Below are 22,670 nucleotides of genomic sequence, written 5' to 3' on the forward strand. Positions count from 1 at the left end.
ATCCATTTCCTGAACTTTATTAAAGAAAAAGCAATGATGGTAAATCTCGAGAACAATTTTCTAGGATTCTTCCTTGAAAATTGACATTTGATTTCCAAACACATGCCAGAGCGTAAATGGTTCCCAATTGTACTAAGTAGGTGAGAAGCTGAAATCCTAAAATGTTCATCTTCCAACTTTCCCCAGTCTGTGGTCTGTCTTTGGATCAGCAATAATTGCCTGAACAGCTACTATGGCTTCATTAATTTTTGTCTGTAGCTCTCTGAGCTCTTCTATATGCAGCAATCGCAGAATTTGAGCAGCTTCATTAAGAACTGCATCTATTTTATAAGAAAACTGCGTTAAATCAGTATTCAAGACCATTTACTTGCCCATGTCTCCCCCAAATATTCACCTAGTCTCTAAAAAGTTTGAATTCAAACAAAATCACTCACCTCCTGTGTCAAAACCAAGAATATGTTTGTCTAAAGCAACAGGCAAGCCCTTAAAAAAAAAAAAAGACAAAATAAAACTTTATAGTTAAGAATCATGTTCTGTTCTCATCTGTAACTGAATTAAGCTAGCTATTCTGTTAGCCCTTTGAGCTGCAGTGGCAAGGGGGTGGAGAATTCTCTCTAGATTTGCTTTTTGATGAGTGCAAGAATGGCCCCTGCATGTAGTGGGAAGCTAGTTCCATCACTCATTCCCTCCTTTAAGACTAGGCATATAAAACAGTAGCTCCTTTGACGGCTAGGCTCTGTCGCGGCTGCTATGGAAGGGCGACTGAGCGGGGCTGCTCTGTCCTCTTTCAGCTACAGTAAAGCAGCAGAGTACAGGGCAATGGAATAGGATTACATCAAATTGTCTTTATACAAAATCTAAAACATCTATTACCTTTTTTTCAGCTAACATGATTACGAGATTACCTATATATAATTTAACTTTCACTAAGAGTTCATTTGGAAGTTACTCTGAAATCTAGGAAACGGAACGGGTTCTAAAGCATTTAATTAACCCGCCAGCAGCTCTCCAGAGGTACGCCAAAGATGGTGACCATGATGCCGAACTCTACGGAGTTCACAGTAACAACAAGAAAAGGCAGTCTAAACTCTGCTGATCGTATACTGTATAAAATCTACACTTTCAATGTTACAAAATGCTAAGCTGTCACTACTCAGTTCTTGCCTAATCTATTAATGCAAATCTACCTAGGCTCCAACTGCTTTCAAATACTACATTATGTAATGAAGAAATAAACGGGTATGTAAATTCAGCAATCAAAGCTAACAAGTAGAATTGCACTGAGTGGCTTTCTATGTCAGTCTTGTTTTCATTTTATTTGCCAACAGACCACCAAGGAACAGCTACCCCTAAAGATCCTGACCAAATGCTAATTATGGTTATAAACAAGAACACTAACTGTAAGAACTTCTCCTCTGTATTACTATAGAGCATGGTACCTTGAGATGATCTAAACTTAAGACTTGGAGCACTGAAAATAAAATTTTACTTTGCAAACAAGAGCAAAAAGATCTGGCTATGCCCTTATTTACACTGCCTTCAAACCTAAGGCATAGTTTTGCTGAATGAATGAATGAATGATTTTATTATGCCAGAACAATTTACTGACTGTTCTACAGTGTGGGTGAAAGAAGCTGATCTTTAATCCAACTTCCAGTGGCCTGATTCATACATAATTAATAAGCAATAAGAGCCTTTAAAACAAACAGTGTCTTTCAGGGGGGACTACACTGCCCTGGCATTAATAATCTTTTCACACTGCTGGGCCCTGCTAAAGATGAGATCAGAGGACAAAAGACACTGGGGAATTAGGGGAGACAAAAAAGGACCAGAATCAAGAATGTCCCTTGTGCCCAAGGCACTCAGTGCGGTATCTATGCACAATAAGAAGCGCTATCAGACACCCGCAGCTGCTGCTGCTAACCCCTGAGGACATTCTGTGCACTGTCCAGACAGTCAGTGAGACTTGACGGAGTATTTGGATTTCTAGTGGACTTCATCTAAAATATCGCAGAATTAAGGGAAAAATAGTTACGGTGTGTAGTTTCCGCAGCCCACAAAGCAGGACTGAAAGAGGACAGGTACAGTCTAATATAGCCTCTACGCCCCTACCCCTTCACGTGGGGTGGTCAACTAGCTCACGCAGGCCTTCACACAAAGACCTCTGTCCCCAACTACCGTAAGAGCACTTGGCTCTTCAATCAGACTGCCTGAACTCAACCACTTACCAACTAGGTGGCCTGAGGTAAGTTACTTTCTCGTAAGTGATACTAGGAAATGTGAATAAAATGAGAACAGATTTCTCTGAAGAAACAAAAGAGAAAGGACAGGATTTAAGTCAAAAGAAGGAAATTAGTAAGAAAGACAACGTGTGTTCTATTTTCCAGCAATGAGTCAAAATAACCCAGTAAATTTTACAAGGTAAATTCTCTTAAATAAACCACTGGGCATGTGCAGTGGTTTGTGCTGGTAGACTGTGGATGGGCTATTGATAGCTGCTTTAAGGTGTGAAGTGAGATAAGTTTTTCACTCAAAAATGGCTACAATTTGCTTAAGAACCAAATTCAATCCCACTGAAATAAGCTACCCTTTCTCTGGGCAGTTCTAACAAAGAATGGTTATCTTAAGCAGATACATACAAAATTTAAACTCATGACAATACCAGAAGAAACTTTCATTAATAATTTAAAATTTATTTAAAAAATAACGCATACCTCTTTCGTTTGATTTGCTTTAGCAACTGCATCCTGGGTCAGGCGCTCCTGGACCAAAATGCGAATTGCCTAAGAAATGCAAAAATAGTTTTTTGACTTTTTATTGGCTGTTCATCTTTTCTGCTCTGAGTCTAGAGAATAAGGATACCCGGTTTGATGAAGTTAGAATCACCTAGTTCATTAACAAAATTCACCAGTAAATTAAAAACAAAACTGCTAATAGAATGAAAGTTTTCATTTTAATACTTTATAATGTGGAAAGATGCTCACAACAATTAAAAACATTTTTTGGAATAGGTAATTTATACGCACGAAAAAAATTTTTTAAACAAAGGATACGTGGTTTAAAAAAAAAAAAAGGGTCTCCTTCCTACCCAAGCCTCAACCCTCCCTCCAGACAATCACTGGAACCAGATTACTATGTATCCTTACAAGGATTCTATTATATTACAAGCATGCTCAAGTATAAATGCACACACATGTGCAAATTTGACACAAAGGGTAGCATATCATACACACTATCCTTAATTTTTTTCACTTAATTATAGTAAAATGTTTTCAGATCTCTCATACGACACACTGTTTTTCTTCATCACCAAGGCATTTTATTATGGCAGACACAAGTGCATTCATGCACACTCAAAAAATAAGATTTTTTAAATGGAATTTTAATTAGTGGATAACAATTGTAACTCAAGTGCAAAAACTTGAAAAATTATTACTAGAACAAACCAAATGCTACATTTAAAAAAGAACCATTAAACCAGTCTTTAATAGGAGTCACAAATTTATTAATCAGTTCAGTTGCCCAATAGTCAGTACATTGATTCTCACACGTGGCAAATTATCAAGATGTTTTCCATGCTGTCGTGGATTGTTTGAATGCTACTTAAAATAACTCCAAACATGCAGCTTACAATTTTATAAAGCTTTTGATTATTGCTGATTTATACTTTTTTCCTTTGGGGTTTTAAAGTCTAACAAAAGTAACCCAAATATGCTAGTCTATTTGTCTTCTCACTCAGTTTATGATTAAAGGTGACACGACCACTGCACAACTGTTCCAAAGCAATATACATAACTGCCTGAGCAAGGAACAAGCCTCTGAAAGAGCTAAATTTCAATAAAAACAACTTTTTGTCTCTTTCTAAGAAGTTTTTATTCATTTAAGTAATCTCTACACCCAACGTGAGGCTCAAACTCATGACCCTGAGAGATCAAGAGTCACATGTTCTACCAACTCCCAACTTTTTGTCTCTTGGCATCCAATCTGAGTTGAGAAAATCTGAGTTAACATGCAGACTCAGTATAGAGAATTATAATAATCTAGAAACAGTTTTTCTCATGTTACAACTATCATTTAGTACATACAATCCTAAAAAGAGTAGGGTAAGTTATGGCTAATCTCTGGTGGGTAGAATGGAATTTAACTATTAAATTTACTGCAAAGTAGATTAAGGTAATTTACATGTATAAGGTATAGTCAAACGCTCTTCAATTTCTCATAAAATCAGTAATAATTTCTAAGTCTGGAATCTTTTAATTATCTTAAATACTACTCCCTTCCCCTCCATCCTGGCCCACTGTACTATCACAATTACGTTACATAATCTTCTGAAGTAGGAGTATACTTTTCCTCTTAGAAATAAGAGATCTCGTTCAGATCACTGGGTTACCTTAAGTATAGGTATGAACTGAGTGGCCCATGTAGGATGGAGCACTAGGAAAACAAAAACATTCAGTCCTCAAAGAGATTTTGACCAAATCCACCATGACTCATATGGCATTTTCTATTATCTTAGTAAATACAGATCACAAATCTTTAAAAGGATTGACTAAATATAAGTAGGAAGATAATAGATTCTGCTAATAGAATGAAAGTTTTGGTCAGAGGGCCTAGATTAAAATCTGGCTCTCTCATTTTCTGTGTCATTTTGGACATTATTCTCTTTAGGTCTCAATTTCTTCATATTAAAATGAAAGGATCGCAGCATCTACCTTCACTACCTCCAGGACTGCTGGGAGGACTGAATGAAATCATCTTTGCCAAGGACTGAGCACAGTAGCAGGCACAAAGTAAACACGCTTTCATATTGGTTATTAGATGATCTAAAACAGATGGAATCATGAAATCTGGTTTAAGTCCCACACTCTTCCACATTTCAGTCATTTAGCCATACATCTACATACCAAACATAGGTACTTTTTAGAAAATGAGGTTTTTCTTCTACATACAGTTACTGTCAAGAATCAAGAATACGAAACTAACCTTAAGCATTACCAGGTAATCATCATGACGCTGAATCTGAAGAAGGTTAGCCAAAGCCATTACACCAGCCTTAAAATCAGGATTATTTACTATAAAAGATTAAAAATGGATACTTATAGCTCTGCAAGCATGTAATTACAGACATATATGTAAGCATATAAACCTACAAAAAAAGTTTTAATTTTTCTAACAAAAAAAATCTCTGTTTTTAAAACTGCTGCTAAGAGCAGTGTAGGGACACTGACAACTAGGTAAGCTGATCAGATCAATGGGTTCCCTATTGATAAGCCAGCCACACTGAGCAAACCAACAACTATGTTAACTCACGTAAGGATTGTGCTGTAACTTTTCCTGCAAGGCACATTTATGTAGCAATTTTAAGTAATATTTCTTCCCAAAGCTATTAATTTTAAACTGGACCCCTTCAATGGACAATTTTCCCAAAACCTTTTCTCTAAGCAGCAACAGTCTGTCTAAGCAGCATATTAATTCATAAGGGTAAGGAGCTTATTAATTCATAAAAGTAACTTGTAAATTATAGGTCACAATGAATCTGTCATGAAACAGTAACTTAATTATAATAGAATTAGAAACTTTATACTTTTAAAAAGAGAATACTTAAAGGCATCTGGAAGCGAAAATGATGAAAAATTTTACCACTTGTCTCATGTCATTAGATTAGAAAAAATATTTTATGCATTCAATCAATGCATAAGGCAAACAATCACTGATTAAATACAAATCAAAACCCCCAAATCAGTATGAAGAGATCAAAAAGCATTCTAACACATACTCAGCTATAAGAGGAGGAAGAAAACATCTTGTAAATGATAACAAAAAAAAAAAACTGAGATTAAAACATCAACATAAAGCACTCTTAATTTACTAAAACCAAAGAAACCCAGGCTTCCTCATTTTAGGAAATAAAGAACATTTAAGGGACCAAAAAAATTGATTATTTTTATGCACTTACATACTTACCATCCAAGTTGATCAATGGCTCTGCATTTTTAGCTGCATTGTCGGCATTTTTTGTATTATCAGGTACCAAGTCCTTGTATTTTTCAGCTATAAACAGAAGCAAAAATACAATTTGTAGAACTGTACCTTAAGGTAAAATAAACATTGCTTATTTACTGAAGTTACCTGAGCCAAACTGATAAGACTAAGATAACTCATCCAAAGTTATTTTGTGCTATTAAAAAATCCATCAGAAGACAATGTGACTGTAGCTTTCTGATTAAGCTAAAATGATTACCGAAATATCTATACAAATATCTCTTCAATATCATTTGCAAAAGAAGACATTTCAAACACCATCTAAGTTTGAGGAGAGAGGGTGTGCATTTACAGCTTGCTCAGAAACTTAGCAGGGGTAAAGAGTGGGAGGAAGGTAGGTATAGGTTACATGAGATTCAATACAAATTCACTAAAAAGTTTCTTTCCAAATCTTTTGAATGCCATATATGGAATCCAAAAACCTTGCCTTCTAAAAAAATCAGCACTTCAAATACACCATCATATATAAACCTAAAATAATTCTATGGAGACCTGAAACTTAGAATTCCAAAGGCAGGTTTTATTATTTTTACTTGAGAAATACTTAACAATACTTAAAAAGACTTTACAAATGTTAAGTATTTAATAATAATTTACTAAAAGTAATGCCCAAAATGCAATCTTTGGTTACAGTGTTTCTGTGATTTGTAACTGAAACAGAAGGGAAAATAAAAGCGTTAAACTTTAAGTCAGACAGGGGTTAGCTTAAAGGAGTTCCCACTGGCCAAATCAGAACAGTGTAAACATCAAAATATACAACAACAAAAAAACCATTATGCCCACTGAGTAAAATAAGAATACACATACCTACACTAATTTAAACAAATAAATTGGAGAGAAGGAAAAGTTCCTCTTCACAGTAAAAAGCCAACAAATAAATGTAGACTGAATGATGAAATTAGAAAAACACCTCTAGCAACCATCATCAACAAAGTAATTGACTCAGGCAAGAATAATCAAATGGAAGCTAAAGGTAAAGTTTGAGGAGCAGAAGCATACTGACATCATCTCAAAGCATCGCCCCACAAGATACATATTTATTACAGAGGGGGAAATATTAACTTTACAGTGGAGAAACCTTATCAAAGTGATCAGAACAACACGACCAGTAACAGGGCATATCACTAACTTAAAAGAACACATTACTTCTGTGTTATTCTTAACAAAAGTACAAACCTTGAATCTACTTATGAAGAAACATCAAACAAACCCAAGCTGACAGACATTCTATAAATGTCAACATAAAGAAGCACAAATAATGACTGAGTAAATGTTCCAGATGATAGGAGGCTAAAGAAATATAATAACTGAATGAAACACATGATCCAGGATTGCTTTTTTTTGCTTTTATAAAGAACATTATTGAGACAACTGGTGAAATGTGAATAACAGCTATATATAACCGTTCTGAGTCAGTACTTTATTCTAATTATGTGAGACTTTTTTTTTTTGGAAATATGCACTGAAGTGTGTAAGGGGAAAAGAATCATTCACAACTTATTATCAAATGGTTGAGGAAAAAATTACATATATGTATATGTGTACATAGACAATAAGGCAAATGAAATAAAATGTTAACATTTGCAAAATATGGAAATGTAAAAATTCTTTGTGCTATTTTGCAATTTCTGTAAATCTGAAATTATGTCAAAGAATTTAAAAGAAAAACATTTAAGTCAGATTTTAATCACCTTAATTGACAAGCTAATGAAAGGATTCAAAAAGTGTTAAGGCACAGATAATAAAAATCCACAATGGTTTCATCAAATAATACAAAATTCAAATACCTTAAAAGTCAAGAAGAATGCAACATATTAATGTAAAAGAAAAGAGCAACAGCACCTCCTATTGATAAGGGACAGTATTACTACTTTAAACCTTTTTCCAAAAAATTAAACAAAAACTTGTCTTCTAGTTTAAACTTTTAATACGCTTTTGATACTACCTACTTTTAAACTATAATTCACCTAAAGTTTCACATAAAATTCAATTATAATTTTTCAATATAAAACAATTTACCATATTTCAGATACAAACTCAGATACAAAAACCCACCTTTTGGGTTTTGTTCCCCACTAAAAAAGATCATGCTATCACTGATAGATAAATGTACTTAAGAGCTACAGGCAACTGTAGGGACACACAATCATATGGCATCTACTGTTCTTGGTACCTAGGTAACCTAAATTGCAGTATTATAAAAACAGTACAAGTAAAATTAAAAAAGGGTGAAACAGAAATAAACTGAGATGTGACAACAATTTTATTTGGGAATAGCTGAAAAACACTTTGGAAAAGCTGGAGAAAATTTTGTTGCAAATTAACAGAGTTTCTGCCAACTCAGACCACAACAGATAAAGATTTTGCTAAAGACCCTAAAAATCAACTAATGCTACCAAGGCTTATGATTACATTTATTTATTAAAGGAAGAGAATCACAAGTATTTTCTTTCTAAACTAAAATTGAAAGTAAAGAAAGCCTTAGAGTTTTCCTTAAGATTTCTGCCATGAGGCTTCTGAAATTTAAGTCTGAGAAACCAGCAAAAAACACTGGTTGATGCTCCGTATCAGTATACATAAACATTCATACACTATATTCACCAAACATTTATTAAAGATAAACACATCTACTGTGTCAGATACTGTGGCAGTAAAATCATGACTGGTCCCCTGCCTCCCCAAACCCCCAGCCCCAAGATGTCCATCGTCCCAATTCCTGGAACCTACGATTATGTTACGTTACATGGCAAAACGGACTCTGCATGTGTGATTAAATTAAGGACCTTGAAATGGGGGGGGGAGAGGGCTTATATTCAGGTGGGCTCAATATAATCACAGTATCCTTACAAGAGGCATGAAGAGCAGAGTCAGAGAGGATGTAACAACAGAAGCAGAGTCCCAAGAGAGATTTGAAGATGCTATGCTATAAATCTGAAGATAAACGAGCCAGAGATAAGGAATGCAGGCTGCCTCTAGAAGGCAAAGAAGACAAAGAAATGGATCTTCCCATAAGGCCTCCAAAAGGAACCACTTTAGGGGTGCCTGGGTGGCTCAGTTGGTTAAGCGGCTGCCTTCGGCTCAGGTCATGATCCCAGGGTCCTGGGATCGAGCCCCGCATCAGGCTCCCTGCTCGGCAGGGAGCCTGCTTCTCCCTCTCCCTCTGCCTGCCTCTCTGCCTACTTGTTCTCTGTATCTCTCTGCCAAATAAATAAATAAAATCTTTAAAAAAAAAAAACAAAAGGAACCACTTTACTCCAGTAGGACAGATGTTGGACTTCTGACCTCCAAAACTGTAAAATAAATTGTATCTTAAGTCACTGAATTTGGTGGTAATTTGTTACAGCATCAATAATAAATAGAGGTACTACATAGGAAACAATGAGGCAAGTAAGGCATATAAAGCAAAATGCAAAGTGATGAATGACACAAAAAGTATACAAGGCATAGAGTTAAAACCTATGAAAGTTGAGAAAAAATATTATTGTTGCTAGGTGGCATTTAAGCTGGATCTTACAAGGATAGATAGAATTTCGATGTGTAGAGATAGACTGACATGGCATAATGGCCAAGGAAAAGTGTAAGCAAAGAAATCTAGGGGAGAAAAAAAGATGTAAACAGGAAACAGCACTCTATATATAGTCTGGCTGGGATGTCAAGTATGTGAATACTGGTTAGATACCAGTATTCAAAGGCCTTGAATACCAGGCCAAAGGACCTGGAGCTCCTTCTGTAGAAAAAGGAAAAGCAATGGTGTTTCTGAATATATAATAAGAGCTGTTCTTTGAAGGCAAAGCGTAACATTTTAAAACATTTATGTTTCGGGTGCCTGGGTGGTTCAGATGGCTGGGCGTCTGCCTTCGGCTCAGGTCACGATCCCAGAGTCCTGGGATCGAGTCCCACATCGGGCTCCCTGCTCCTTGGGAGCCTGCTTCTCCCTCTGCCTCTCTGTCTCTCATGAATAAATAAATAAAATCTTTAAAAAAAAAAAAAAATTTATGTTTCAAAAAGTAAGCCTGGTGGGCCTTGAGGATGAAAATAGAGGATGACGCTAACTAACAGGAGATGAGTTTGAAAGATACTACAATAATTTCAGCAGAAAATGACAAAGAGCCTGAACCAGGGTGATAGCAGTGGGAATAAAGAAGAAAAGGTACAATGGACATCGGAAAAGATGGATGGTGACAGAATGGGAGGAAAAAGGAGAAGACAAAAAGGCTTCAAAAGAGGTGCCTGGTGGTTAAGCATCTGACTCTTGGGTTTTGTTTTTTTTTTTTATAAAGATTTTACTTATTTATTTGACAGAGAGAGACACAGCGAGAGAGGGAACACAAGCAGGGGGAGTGGGAGAGAGAGAAGCAGGTTTCCCGCTGAGCAGCGAGCCTGATGCAGGGATCCATCCCAGGACCCTGGGATCATGACCTGAGCTGAAGGTAGACACTTAACGACTGAGCCACTCTTGGGTTTCAGCTCAGGTCACCATCTCATGGGTCCTGAGACTGAGCCGCCTTGGGCTCCACACTCAGCAGGGAGTCTGCTTGAGGTTCCTTCCCTCTGCCCCTCCCCCAACCCCCGACTTTGTGTGCACACATGCATGCCCTCTCTAAAATAAATAAACCTTAAAAAAAAAAAAAAAGGCTTCAAAAGCAGAAGACGAAAAGGACTGGAAGTGACAGCCCCATAGACGAGAACATAAAACTCAGAGGATACAGGTAAGATAATTGGATTTGCATTTAGACATTGGCAGGCCTTTCAAAATCAAATGGTCTAATGAGAGGAAACACAAGTTAACTGGATTTTTTTTTTTAACTATAGGTACTAATTTTTTTTTTTTTACTACAGGTACTAATATTCAAAAGTTTCCGATAATATAAGTATCTATAATAAAACACAAAGCATAAATAAGAAACATATTTTGGCCTATAGTACCTATTGGCATTAAATGTATGCTTCAGTCTCTTGTGAAATTACCTGCTGCAACCAACACTCTGAAATCCTTATCAATTCTGGGGCTCTAACAATTTAACCCAGAAGGCTAAGGTACAGACTGTGAAAGATACAATTTACCAACGTAATGTTGCTTTGTGAGAAGACAATTACCAGGAGACACCATTCTCAAATTCTAAAAGAAAAATCTAAATACCAATGAAAAACAGTTGCTTTTCATGTTTTATGATAAAAGACTATAATTTTTGAAAAGAAAACTCTTTCCTAGACAATTTGGGAGTTACCGGGGGTGAGAGCTGGACACAGGATGGTTACAAAAGTAAACTTTTTAATAGATGCTAAAAAGGGAAATGAGGATATATAAAACTTATTTACAACGAACCCAAGGTAAAACAATGTAAGACAAAGAAACTCAAACTGGTAAGTTCCCTACATTTTAACACTCCTTTTGCCCCCGCCTTTCCTCTCCCTCTCTTTAAAACACACGTTCCCCACAAAACATACCATTATCTCCATATTCAAGTCTAACAGCTAAACCAAGAAGCCAGTCAATTGCTTCTTGTCGCTCTTGAATCTTGAAAGGACAGTTAACATCTTTGAGATACTGTGAAGAAAAAAATATCTAGTTTCATTATTACTATAACATCAGAGAATGAAAAAAATGGTGGAGTCGAAAGAGATCTTAGTTTGGAGCTCTAAGAATATAACAACATTTACATTACTAAACTGTTGATGCAATTATATAATCCAAAAGAAGGAAACATTTAAATGTACCACTTAAAGAATGTATTTCCATCATGCTTTTGGAAATTTTTACTTTTGCAGATTCCAGGAAGGGTGCCACTGTTCTAAAACAACTTCCTTATTTTACAGATGAGGAAAAAAGGCATAGATAGTTAACACTTGCCAATATTTACACAACTTAGATCTGGGACTTAAACCTAAAACTTTCTGATTTCAGGTCTGAAAACACATGGAACAATTAAAAAAAAAAAACTTTAAAAAGAAGAATATACAAATAAACCAATTATTATCTAAACTTTAGCTTTCACAATATGGAAATGCCACTGAATAGAGTAAACCATGTGACATACATGTAGAATGTAACCAAGTATTTTAAATGACTGCCAGAAGCTGTATATCCAAGTGACCACTGTCCTTCACATGGGTCTCTTAGGAGCTGAAAATCTCATTCCAGGAACAATGCTATTAGTCAAAACTTGTGCAACTCCCCTTTGGAAATCCTTTTGGGCCTAATTAATAAATCAGTACTTTTCAGCTGTAACTCATTTTCTAACCAAAAATTTTATACCCCTGCTTTAAAGAAAACACTTCATTCACAAGATTTGGTCATGATGCAAAAAACAAATCTAACTTCAAAGTATAAAAAAATTACCAATATTAAAGATATTCAAAATATGTCTCATGATCTAAAAGTAATTCGAAAAGTTATCAATATGCTTTAAACAATGACATCATCATTCCAAAGAGACCAACTTAAAAGATAATGTCTGTTTGGATTGTTTATTTAAGTTATCCTACTTTACTGTCACTTCTAGGTGTTTTTCAGTAGAAAACTTTTTATATTCTTCAAATACCCTTCTGTGAAACTATGTGTTGTCTTGTTACACGAATGGGTCATGAGATGTGATATAAACAAATATAAAATCCTAACAACATATTTCCAAGTCTTAAACATACCAAAAATTTCAAAACAAACAAAACTTTTTAAGAGCTAAAGAAAATAATCCAGTAGTAGCAGTAATGGTAGTACAGGCAGGGGGAAATAATAAAGCATATAGCACTTGCTATGGGCCAAGCATAGCTCTATATCACTCATTAACAATACATTCCACTGTTCTGACATAGGAACCACTGCTATCCCATTTCCTGATGACAACACTGAGACACAGAAAGCTTAGTAAAACTTGCCTGTGGTCATAGAGCTAGTGTGTAACTTACACATTTCCCTAATTTATAAAGTCTCTGATTCTAAAGAGAAAGTACCTGATCACTTTGCAGCAAATAAAAAGTCACTTTTCATATTTTTAAAGGAAAATATCTTACTCTTCAAAGTAATATAGCTAATTTAAATGTTTAATGTAAATAATGATGCTGGAGGGCGCCTGGGTGGCTCAGATGGTTAAGCGTCTGCCTTCGGCTCAGGTCATGATCCCAGGGTCCTGGGATCGAGTCCCGCATCGGGCTCCCTGCTCCTTGGGAGCCTGCTTCTCCCTCTGCTTCTCTCTCTCTCTCTGTCTCTCATGAATAAATAAAAAATCTTTAAAAAAAAAAAATGATGCTGGAAAATGTGATTTTTATTCTACTTTGAAAACAATTCCCTTTTCTGCAAAACTGTTACTACAGTTACACTAAGTCAACAGGAAAATTAGTCCAGCCACAAAAATAAGATATATACACGGACCTTTTCAGGATTATTTATATTGTGCACAACAATGGACATCTGTGTACGTTAAACCACAAACAAGAAATAATCTTAGTTTTGAAGCACGTCAGTGTCTTTCTTTAACAAAGTAAGTGTGGGGGCGCCTGGGTGGCTCAGTCGTTAAGCGTCTGCCCTCGGCTCAGGTCATGATCCCAGAGTTCTGGGATCAAGCCCCACCATCGGGCTCCTGCTCAGCGGGAAGGCTGCTTCTCCCTCTCCCACTCCCCCGGCTTGTGGTCCCTCTCTCTCGCTGTGTCTCTGTCAAATAAATAAATAAAATCTTAAAAAAAAAAAAAAAAGTGTGTTACTGCTACCTTTTGGTCTAAGGAAAAAATCTGATTTTGGCCACCTTTACCATTTATAGAATACATGTCACCGTTTATTTAAGAAATCTCAGTGTTTTCAGACAAAACTTTCTAACACTGAAGCCCTGTAAAAGATAATATGATTTGGGGCGCCTGGGTGGCTCAGTTGTTAAGCGTCTGCCTTCGGCTCAGGTCATGATCCCAGGGTCCTGGGATCGAGCCCCGCATCGGGCTCCCTGCTCCGTGGGAAGCCTGCTTCTCCCTCTCCCACTCCCCCTGCTTGTGTTCCCTCTCTCGCTGTCTCTCCCTGTCAAATAAATTAAAAAAAAAAAAAAAAGATAATGTGATTTGCTTTAAAAACAAAAATAAAAAAATTAAATCCCTGAAATCCAGCTTTTCTAACACCGATCATTATTTTTACTTATTTTAAAAGAACAAAGTAAGTAAGTAAGTATGTATGTATTTATTTAACAGAGAGAGAGACACAGCAAGAGAGGGAACACAAGCGGGGGCGGGGGGGGGAGGAGCGGGAGAGGGAGAAGCAGGCTTCCTGAGGAGCAGCGAACCCGATGCAGGGCTCGATCCCAGTACCCTGGGATCATGACCTGGGCTGAAGGCAGATGCTTAAGGACTGAGCCACCCAGGCGCCCCAGAACAAAGTAATTTTAAGCTTAACTGTCAACACATAATTGTTAGAAAAGCTCTCTGTACTACTTTTATTTAACTTTCTAATTCATTACCTTTTCAAAGAACTTGGGCCAGTCACTGCTGTGGATGTTTCTTAAATTACCTCTATCTTCAATCTTGTAGTGTCTGATTTTCTGGTCTTCAAGCCAAACAATAAAGTTTCTAAATTCTGTTTCATCTGCAACAAAAATATCTCATAAATTACTAGAAGTACTAGATAAAAACACTTTCTCCTTACAAATAAAAGGTCTCGTGGATTTTTTAAAAAACTCAAATAGTAAATTAACTGAGATGCTTGAAGTAGGAGTTGAAAAGTGCAGGTTTTGGATGAACAGATTAACAAATGTTCTGTTCAAATTCTGGCCTGCATTCATATTCTAGCTACAGACACTCAGTGGTTGTGTGAACTTGGGCTTATCACCTTAAATTTTTGTGCCTCAGTCTGAGTTACAAAATGAGCGTAATAATAGGACTTACCTCTTGGGGTTGTTATGAAGATAAAATAAATATAAAAACAGTGTCTGGCACAGAGTTTTGCTATTTAACTGTTGGTTATTATTCCAGTTCCTTTCCGGGGGAGAATGAGGGAGAACTGGGCAAAGTAAAATTTATAGCAAAGTACAAGAAACTAAATGACAACACAGTAGAAGCTACCATTGTCACTTACTGTCCTAAGTACATACATGAGAAAAGTTCATTCATTTCATTTAATCCTCCCACAGCTTTCTGAGGAAGGTAATATCCCCAATTTACACACCAGAAAACTGAAGTCCAAAGATTCAAATCTAGATCGAAGCTCTGTTGCCACTGACCCTTTTTTTCTTCTTCTCCAAGAGATCAACAAAACACCCTTATACTGCTCAGAAATAATTTTCAATTTCAAATTCAGGCTTCCATTATGAAGTCTTGAGAATTATACAATGGTCTTAGTACCCTGAGTTGTATGGGATCACTTTCAAACTTATTAGTCTACCACAGGCCAAAAACTCTGGAAGAAATGAGTAGTGGTGGGTAGTAACTGAATAACACGGGTAGCAATGTTAATGCATTTTAAAATTTTAATGCTGGGAAATCCCAAATACCTTTCCATCTACAATTCAATAGCCCTGATCACCTATTAACTTTTTTGCACGACTCCACAAGCCTGTTACCGTGCGTGCTTACCCCAAAACTGTCGGTCCTGGACTTAACTGTGCACTCTCTTGATTTCAAACTGCTGGGTGGGCTCCGACTGCACCCCCCCTCCCAGTCACCCCTTAGTTCCTGGCGGCCAGTGAACTAGTCTTCAAGTTACTCAGCACATTCCTCAGATTTCAGCAATGTGCTTAAAATATCGCCCAATTACCCGGGCAGATAGAGCGAAGAGCTAAGTAAGAACGCGAATACTCTCTCGTGTGCTAAGGGTGAGGGTGAGGGTGAGGGTGAGGGTGGGGGGTGGGGGTGGGGGTGGAGACTGAAGTTTAGCAAGTGCACAAAGTGGCAATGCCCAGGCAGGAATAGGTGAGAAGACTCCGAAGCCAAGCACGGGCGGCGGAAAACAGGTGCTTGGCGGCCAAGAAAAGAGGGGCCAGGGGCCAGGGCACCCCCCCGCCGCCCCCGGGGGGAAACAAGGCCGCGGAGGATCCCCGTGGGAAGCCCAGGTGAGGGCGTTGAGGAAGCGGCCGCCGGCGGGGTCACAGATGCGCGGCCGGCCTCGGACCGCCGCCTCACCTTTGCAATTGAAGCCAGCCGGGTTGTGGTAGTCGAGGGCCGTCAGCTTGCGTCGGAACATGGTCCCCGCGTCTCGCTCTGGTCCCCCGGGTTCGGCCGGGAGAGGACAGGCGAGGAAGAGCGGGCGGCGCAGGCACCGGCGACGCGGCGAAAGGGCGGGCAGGCGCCGGGACGCTCCGAAATGACGGCGGCCCTCGCCAATCGGGGCTTAGGAACGGCGGAGCCGGCGAATACCCACCAATCGCGGCTCCGGCTGGGGAGGCGGGGCCACGTCGGGGCACGTCGACGCTCAAATAAACTTTATTGTCAGCTTCCTGGTTGTACAATAGGCAGAAAGCGGCTGGGAAGCCAGTTAATCTCGTTTTCCGAGCCAAGTGTCCTCTTTTTTTTGCTTGCCTTCTTGATAGAGCAGGCAGAGAATAGTAAATGTAGAATTTCTATTAGCCATTCCTCTCATTGGGCCATAGAAGTACTGTTTAGTTGTTCATTCATTCATTATATGCCTCCCACATAATAGGTGCTCTTTTTTTAAAAAAGATTATTTATTTGAGAGAGCGCGCGTGCGAGAGAGCATGAGCGAGCATGAACAGGGGAGAGGGGGAAGCAGACTCCCCACTGAGCAGGGAGTCCCACTCTTGACTGGATCCCAGGACTCTGGGATCATGACCTGAGCTGAAGGCAGCTGTTTAACCGACTGAGCCACCCAGGTGCCCAACAGGTGCTCCTGTTACACTGCTAATTCAAAGACTTTTAGCAAGGTCCCTTTCAGACTAGTTGGGAGACACCCACAAGTAAACATACAACTGTAACACTGTGATCATTCCAGACATCACCACCAGCTGCGGAATCTCTGACGCCAGAAACTGGGAGCCATCCTTTACTACCTCTCACCCCCTGTCATAGCATCCCATAGATCGTCCATTCCTGCTGTTCTCTCATGTTTCAGATCCCTCACCTCCTCCCAGCCCACTGATGCTACCTCAAATCAGGCCTTCATCATTTTTGCTTACTCCAATGATCAGATTTCTTAAGGTCAGTCTTGCTTTCTCCAGTCCGTTCCCTCCCACTCCCTACAGCAACCATAGTGCCTTTCTAAAACAAAAATCTGTTTATAATATTTTAATGGTTAGTATCTTTAATGGTTAGTATCTTTGGGTGATTCCCTGTTGCCTTTTGGAAATAGTCAAAACTTAACTGTATTTAAGACTGATTGAGTCCCCGTTTTCAGACATGGGTGAGACAGCAGTGAGCAGGACAGACCAGGCCCCCACTTTCATAACATTTAAAAGACCACCAAGGGAAGACAAGCAATAAACAGATAAATAAGTATGAACTATGGCTTGAACTATGGTCCAGAGGGGCTAGGGCTTATGGGATCTGGAAGGTAGGAGAGAATGACAGCTGATATGACAGTGGGCAGAGACGGGGGCCTGATCAAGAAAAGCCTTTCATGCCATGAAAAGAGGAGCTACTGAAGTTCTTGGGGGTAAGCCAATTCTATATGTTTCATTTCATTCAACAGATTATTATTAAATACTGTATTAGCACTTGTGGGGCATAAAATAAGACATTTTCAGGAAGTTTAATAGCAAAGATAGATACGTAAAAAAAATACTTATAATCTAGAGTTAGAAAGTAATAATTTATGGAAAATGCAAAGTGTGCTGTTAGATCAAAATACAGGTTTCCCTCGCTATCCGAAAGTAGAGCGTTCCTATGAAAACTTTCATAAGCTATAAATGGGGCAAGCTAAGAAGCAATTACCATTAATTTATATGGAAAAAAATTGTAAGTGTTCCCAGAACTCAAAAATGACCTCTCTTAGGCTTTTCTGATACCTTAAAACACATCTCACTAATGAATGCACAAAATAAATCAAAATAAAGCACAGATGCTCACAGATAGACTTCAAAGCCCTGAGGCTTGATGCAGAGATGCTAAGTGTAGTTCTTGGGGAAGGGGGCTTGGCTGTGCCCCTGTTGCTGCTCTGGGTGCTACTGTCTCTAGGATGGCTCACTGCAAAACAAAAGTGGCAAACTATTTTTGCTTCTCGCCTTTTATTATACTAGCAAAAGTCCCCGTCAGATTTCTTACAGTTAGCAAAAAGAGGGGCTGATAGCGGTCTTTCGTAAAAGTGAAGTAGCATAATGCAAACTTTTGAAAAGCAGGGGATACCTGTATAGCTTTAAGGAGGCACTGTGAGACAATCTATAGTTTCCAACTAAGCTGCTCAAAGAGTGAATCAAGAAAACCAATTTCAAGAGTGTCTTACCTCAACTGAAATTTGCTCAAAGCTGCAGCTATAGGCATATACTGTGGTGCATGCTAGTTGTATAATCAATGAAATACTAGTGGAAAAAAAGAAAAAATGAACCAGACAAGGAAGGGAAAATAATAAAGGAATGTTTACATGCAGTTGCAGATAATGCATTTCTTTAACAAGCAGAAAAAAGCATCTGTTAAGATTTGTTTTCTGCAATTGACCCTTTAATGCAAAACAGCAGCAACAACAACAACAATAACCTAAGTTGTTTGCACCTGACTGTCTATTTCAGTGCCCTAAGGTTCCAGTCATTTGGAACTGTCTCTGGTCGTCAGCTCCAGCCACCCCCAGGTGTGGGGCAGTTGAAAGAGGATTCAGACAGAATGCTGAAGGGACCCACCAGACTTGAGTAGGGGATAAAGCTAATTCTGGAAAAGAAGTATAATAAGTTATAAGTATTCAATCTCTTTTTTACAAGAAAATCTTTTGTCTTTTTTTCCTGCATTGGAAGGAGTTCCTTTGGCCTATCTTGAATGAAGTGTCCAACGGGAAATGAATCCTAGACAATTTCATCTCTGAAGACTAAGTCCTCTATGCTTCAAGGAGGAGAAACCAACTTTTACCATCAAATAACCTGAACTCCAACCTAGTGGTTGATCTAGGGTTTGATGGATCATGAATTCATCTGTTTAATTATCCAGCAAAGCTGTTAAGTGTCATCTGGGTGCCGGGAAGTCTTCCAGGCGCTTTGGATGCACCTGTGAACCTATACACAGAAACCTGTGCCCCCAGACAGCTTGCCATCTGGCAAAGGAAGACAATATTATTACAAATAAGTACAGTATTTAGTATTTTAGAATGTGTAAGTCCTATGGGAAAATCATAATGAAATAAGAGGAGTGTGAGGTAGAGGTGGGGACCGTGGGGGGCAGCCAGTGGGAAATGATGCAGGTTGCGGTTCTAAACAGGATGGTCAGGTTAGGCCTCATTGAGAAAGGGAAATGCAGAGACTTGAAGGAGATAAGGGAGTTAGCTACGTGAATAAATGGAGGAAGACAGCTCAAGATCAAGCACTTGGTACAAATGAGCCATAAGAAGGGCTTATAGATTTTTAAATAGTTGAAAAATAGTAGTTCATGACACAGGGAAGTTGTATGAAATTCAAACTTCAATGTCCTTAAATGACGTGGTAATGGACCACAGCCACACCCATTTCCTTATTGGCTGCTTTGGTGCTACAAGGGCTGAGTGGAGTAGTTGTAACAGAAACTAGTGCGCGGACACTAAAATATCTGTAAGAGTTTATATGGTTTCATAAATGCAGACGCTATTCTGCATTTCACCATTATTACCAGGCCAACACGTTATCAAGTAAGATAACAAATCATAGATACAGGTTGTTCTTTGAAGGTTATTTTCACAACATTTCTTAAAGTCTTATCTGTTTTACTAGACCCCTTTGTTCGAATTATTCTTCCAAAGACAGTGAACAGAACAAGTTGGTAACACTTAGGAATATCCACAGAAGTCTCTATATTGCACAGAAAAACAAGTCTGATGTTCTAATGAATGTTATCAGTTTAACACCCCATTAAATCAGATCTTTTTTAACAAGTTGTACATGTAAAGAGGTCTTTCTTCCTTGAAGGCTACTGAAGAGCAAACATCTCCTTCATCTCTTTCTGAGACTCTTTTTGTTATTTATGAAGACTTGCTTTTTCTTTTTCTTTTTAATTGAAGTCCAGCACTGGAATTTCATGATTTAGCATGAAAAGCAAAAAGCAAGGCAGTAGAGCTCAATTTGAAATGTAGAAACAGAATAGGAATAAATAGGAATTTCCTCGGGCATACAAGGATCATGAAGCATTCACCTTCCATATTTGATACAGCAGGGGAAAAGCTTGCCCGATAATGAAAACAACAAAGAGAAAACAGACCCAAGAGGTGGAGAAAGGCAATTTCTGAAAATGCCTTATGAGGGCCTAGACCCAGCCTTTCAGATATGGTGCCAATAAAGTTCTTTTGGTGCTTGAGCCGGTTTGGGTTGGGTTTTGTCACTTACAACTGAAATAGTCCTGGGGCACCTGACTGGCTCAGTTGGTAGAGCATGTGACTCTTGATCTCGGGGTTGTGAGTTCGAGCCCCACGTTGGGTATAGAGATTACTTAATAATAAAATCTTAAAACAAAACAAAACTGAAGTAGTCCGAACATGAGGACAGATTCCAGGAAGAGGTAGAAGAGATGATCCACAGAGTTGGTGGGACTCAGTGAGGGATGAGAAGGAGATAGATGGCTTAAAGGTGACCTTGGAAGTGTCGCACATCAGAGGTTTGAAGAACAGTGGGTACAGGCATAGAAACATGAACACTGGTGGAAGTGAACCAGCTGGGCAGGCTCAGGAATCAAGTTCAAGTTGAATTTGAGGTGATGGTAGGTGTTGCCTATGTAGGAAACTTCTAAATATGCTGTTATAACATAAAAATTATTTTGAGCTGAAAGCAATTAGAAGCAGCAAACCTATCAAAATCTCCCCCTTTTATACCTAAAGACAGGGCATAAATTCTCCTTTTACTAGAGACAGACTCTTACCGGCCCAGAGATGCAACAGAGGAATCTGCAAACAAACTTAACTCCATTTGTTTCCGCTCATATATTTACCTTCCCACGGTTTGCTGCCCCTGGAGACTAAAACTGCTTTGTCCTGTCATTTCTTTACAAATGAATTGTTCCTTGTTGAAGATGCTACATGGGCTGGAATTCTAAGCCTTCATTTCGAGTTACTTTTGGTTTAGGTTTCTGCTGCATGTTGTGCACTGCATGTATTAATACAGGCATACCTCGAAGATATTGAAGGCTTGATTCCAGACCACTGCAATAAAGCAAATATCACAATAAAGTGAGGCAAATGAATTTTTTTATTTCCCAGTGCATGCAAAAGTTATGTTTATGCTGTAGTCTATTGAGTATGCTATATAGCATTATGTATAATCTTTTTTTAAGATTTTATTTATTTGAGAGAGAAAGCGCGTGCATGAGCAGGGGGGAGGAGAAGAGGGAGAAGCAGACTCCCTGCTGAGCAGGGAGCCCAATGCAGGGCTCTATCCTAGGACCCCCGGATCATGACCTGAGCTGAAGGCAGACGCTTAACAAACTGAGCCACCCAGGCATCCCGAAAAATGTATAGTCTTAATTAAAAAATACTTTATTGCTAAAAAATGCTAACCACCAACTGAATGTGACCATCAAGTCGCTTTTTTTTTTGCTGGTGGAAGGTCTTGCCTCGGCACTGATGGCTGCTGACTGATCAGGCGGTGGTTGCTGAAGACTGGGGTGGCTGTGGCAACTTCTTAAAATAAGTGATGAAGTTTGCCACATTGACTCCTCTTTCACGAATGACTTCTCTGTAGCATGCTTGCTGTTTGGTAGCATTTTATCCACATTAGAACTTCTTTCAAAATTGGAGTCAGTCCTCTCAATCCCTGCTGCTGCTTTTCAACTAAGTCTATGACATATTCTAAATCCTGTGTTATCATTTCAACTTCTTCACAACTTCTCCACCAGGAGTAGATTACAGCCACCCTCTGCTAGCTTCAAACATTTCTTCTGCAGCTTCCTCACCACTCTCAGCCTCCCCAGAATTGAAGAGAGTGAGGGCCTGGCTCTGGATTAGGCTTTGGCTTAGGGAAATGTTGTGGCTGGTTTGATCTTCTATCCAGACCACTGAAAGTGTCTCCATATCAGCAACAAAGCTGTTTTGCTTTCTTATCATTCATGTGTTCACTGGAGAGGCACTTTTAATTTCCTTCAAGAGCTATTCCTTTGCATTTGCAACCTGGGTAACTGGTGCAGGAGGCCTAGCTTTCAGCCCATCTCTGCTTTCAACATGTCTTCTTCGTGAAGCTTAACCATTTCTACCTTTTGATTTAAAGAGAGAGACGTGCAACTCTTCCTTTCACTTGAACACTTAGAGGCCATCATGGGGTGATTATTGGCCTCATTTCAATATTGTTGCTTCTCAGGGAATAGGGAGGCCTGAGGAAGGGGGGAGAGAGACAGGAACACAGCAGGTCGGTGGGGCAGTCAGAACACAAGCAACATTGTCAATTAAGTTTGCTGTCTTCTGTGGGCACGACTTGTGGTGCCCCGAAACAGTTAGCAACATCAGGGATCACGGACCACAGATCACCGTAATGAATATAATTTAAAAAGTTTGAAATATTGTGAGAATTACCAAACTGTGACACAGATATGTGAAGTGAACAAATGCAATT

At 38.7% G+C, this 22,670-nt stretch overlaps 1 protein-coding gene across 2 annotated transcripts; it reads right to left on the reverse strand.

The window, feature by feature from the left end:
* Position 1: 1 nt before the first annotated feature.
* On the reverse strand, positions 2 to 16,298 carry RTRAF (RNA transcription, translation and transport factor). 2 transcript variants are annotated; one of them, XM_027569937.2, is made up of 8 exons: positions 16,135 to 16,298; positions 14,478 to 14,602; positions 11,491 to 11,590; positions 5,965 to 6,051; positions 4,984 to 5,072; positions 2,715 to 2,783; positions 435 to 483; positions 2 to 320 (listed from the first exon to the last, which is right to left on the reverse strand). In XM_027569937.2, the coding sequence occupies exons 1-8, from the start codon at positions 16,193 to 16,195 to the stop codon at positions 166 to 168; spliced, it is 735 nt and encodes a 244-aa protein (XP_027425738.1). In that variant the 5' UTR covers positions 16,196 to 16,298; the 3' UTR covers positions 2 to 165. The 2 variants fall into 2 exon arrangements, with proteins under 2 accessions (XP_027425738.1, XP_027425739.1); XM_027569938.1 differs by having other exon boundaries at positions 245 to 336; positions 16,135 to 16,295.
* Positions 16,299 to 22,670: the final 6,372 nt, after the last annotated feature.

Source organism: Zalophus californianus, chromosome 6 (genome assembly GCF_009762305.2).
Source record: "Zalophus californianus isolate mZalCal1 chromosome 6, mZalCal1.pri.v2, whole genome shotgun sequence".
Lineage (NCBI taxonomy): Eukaryota > Metazoa > Chordata > Mammalia > Carnivora > Otariidae > Zalophus > Zalophus californianus.

Excerpts from the sequence above, each read along its gene's own strand:
- RTRAF (XM_027569937.2), bottom strand. The coding sequence starts at position 16,195 with ATGTTCCGACGCAAGCTGACGGCCCTCGACTACCACAACCCGGCTGGC. Across the intron at positions 6,052-11,490 it reads ACTTGAATATGGAGATAATG|CTGAAAAATACAAGGACTTG; the intron begins GTATGTTTTGTG and ends TTCTGTTTATAG. Across the intron at positions 2,784-4,983 it reads ATTACCTGGTAATGCTTAAG|GCAATTCGCATTTTGGTCCA; the intron begins GTTAGTTTCGTA and ends TGCATTTCTTAG.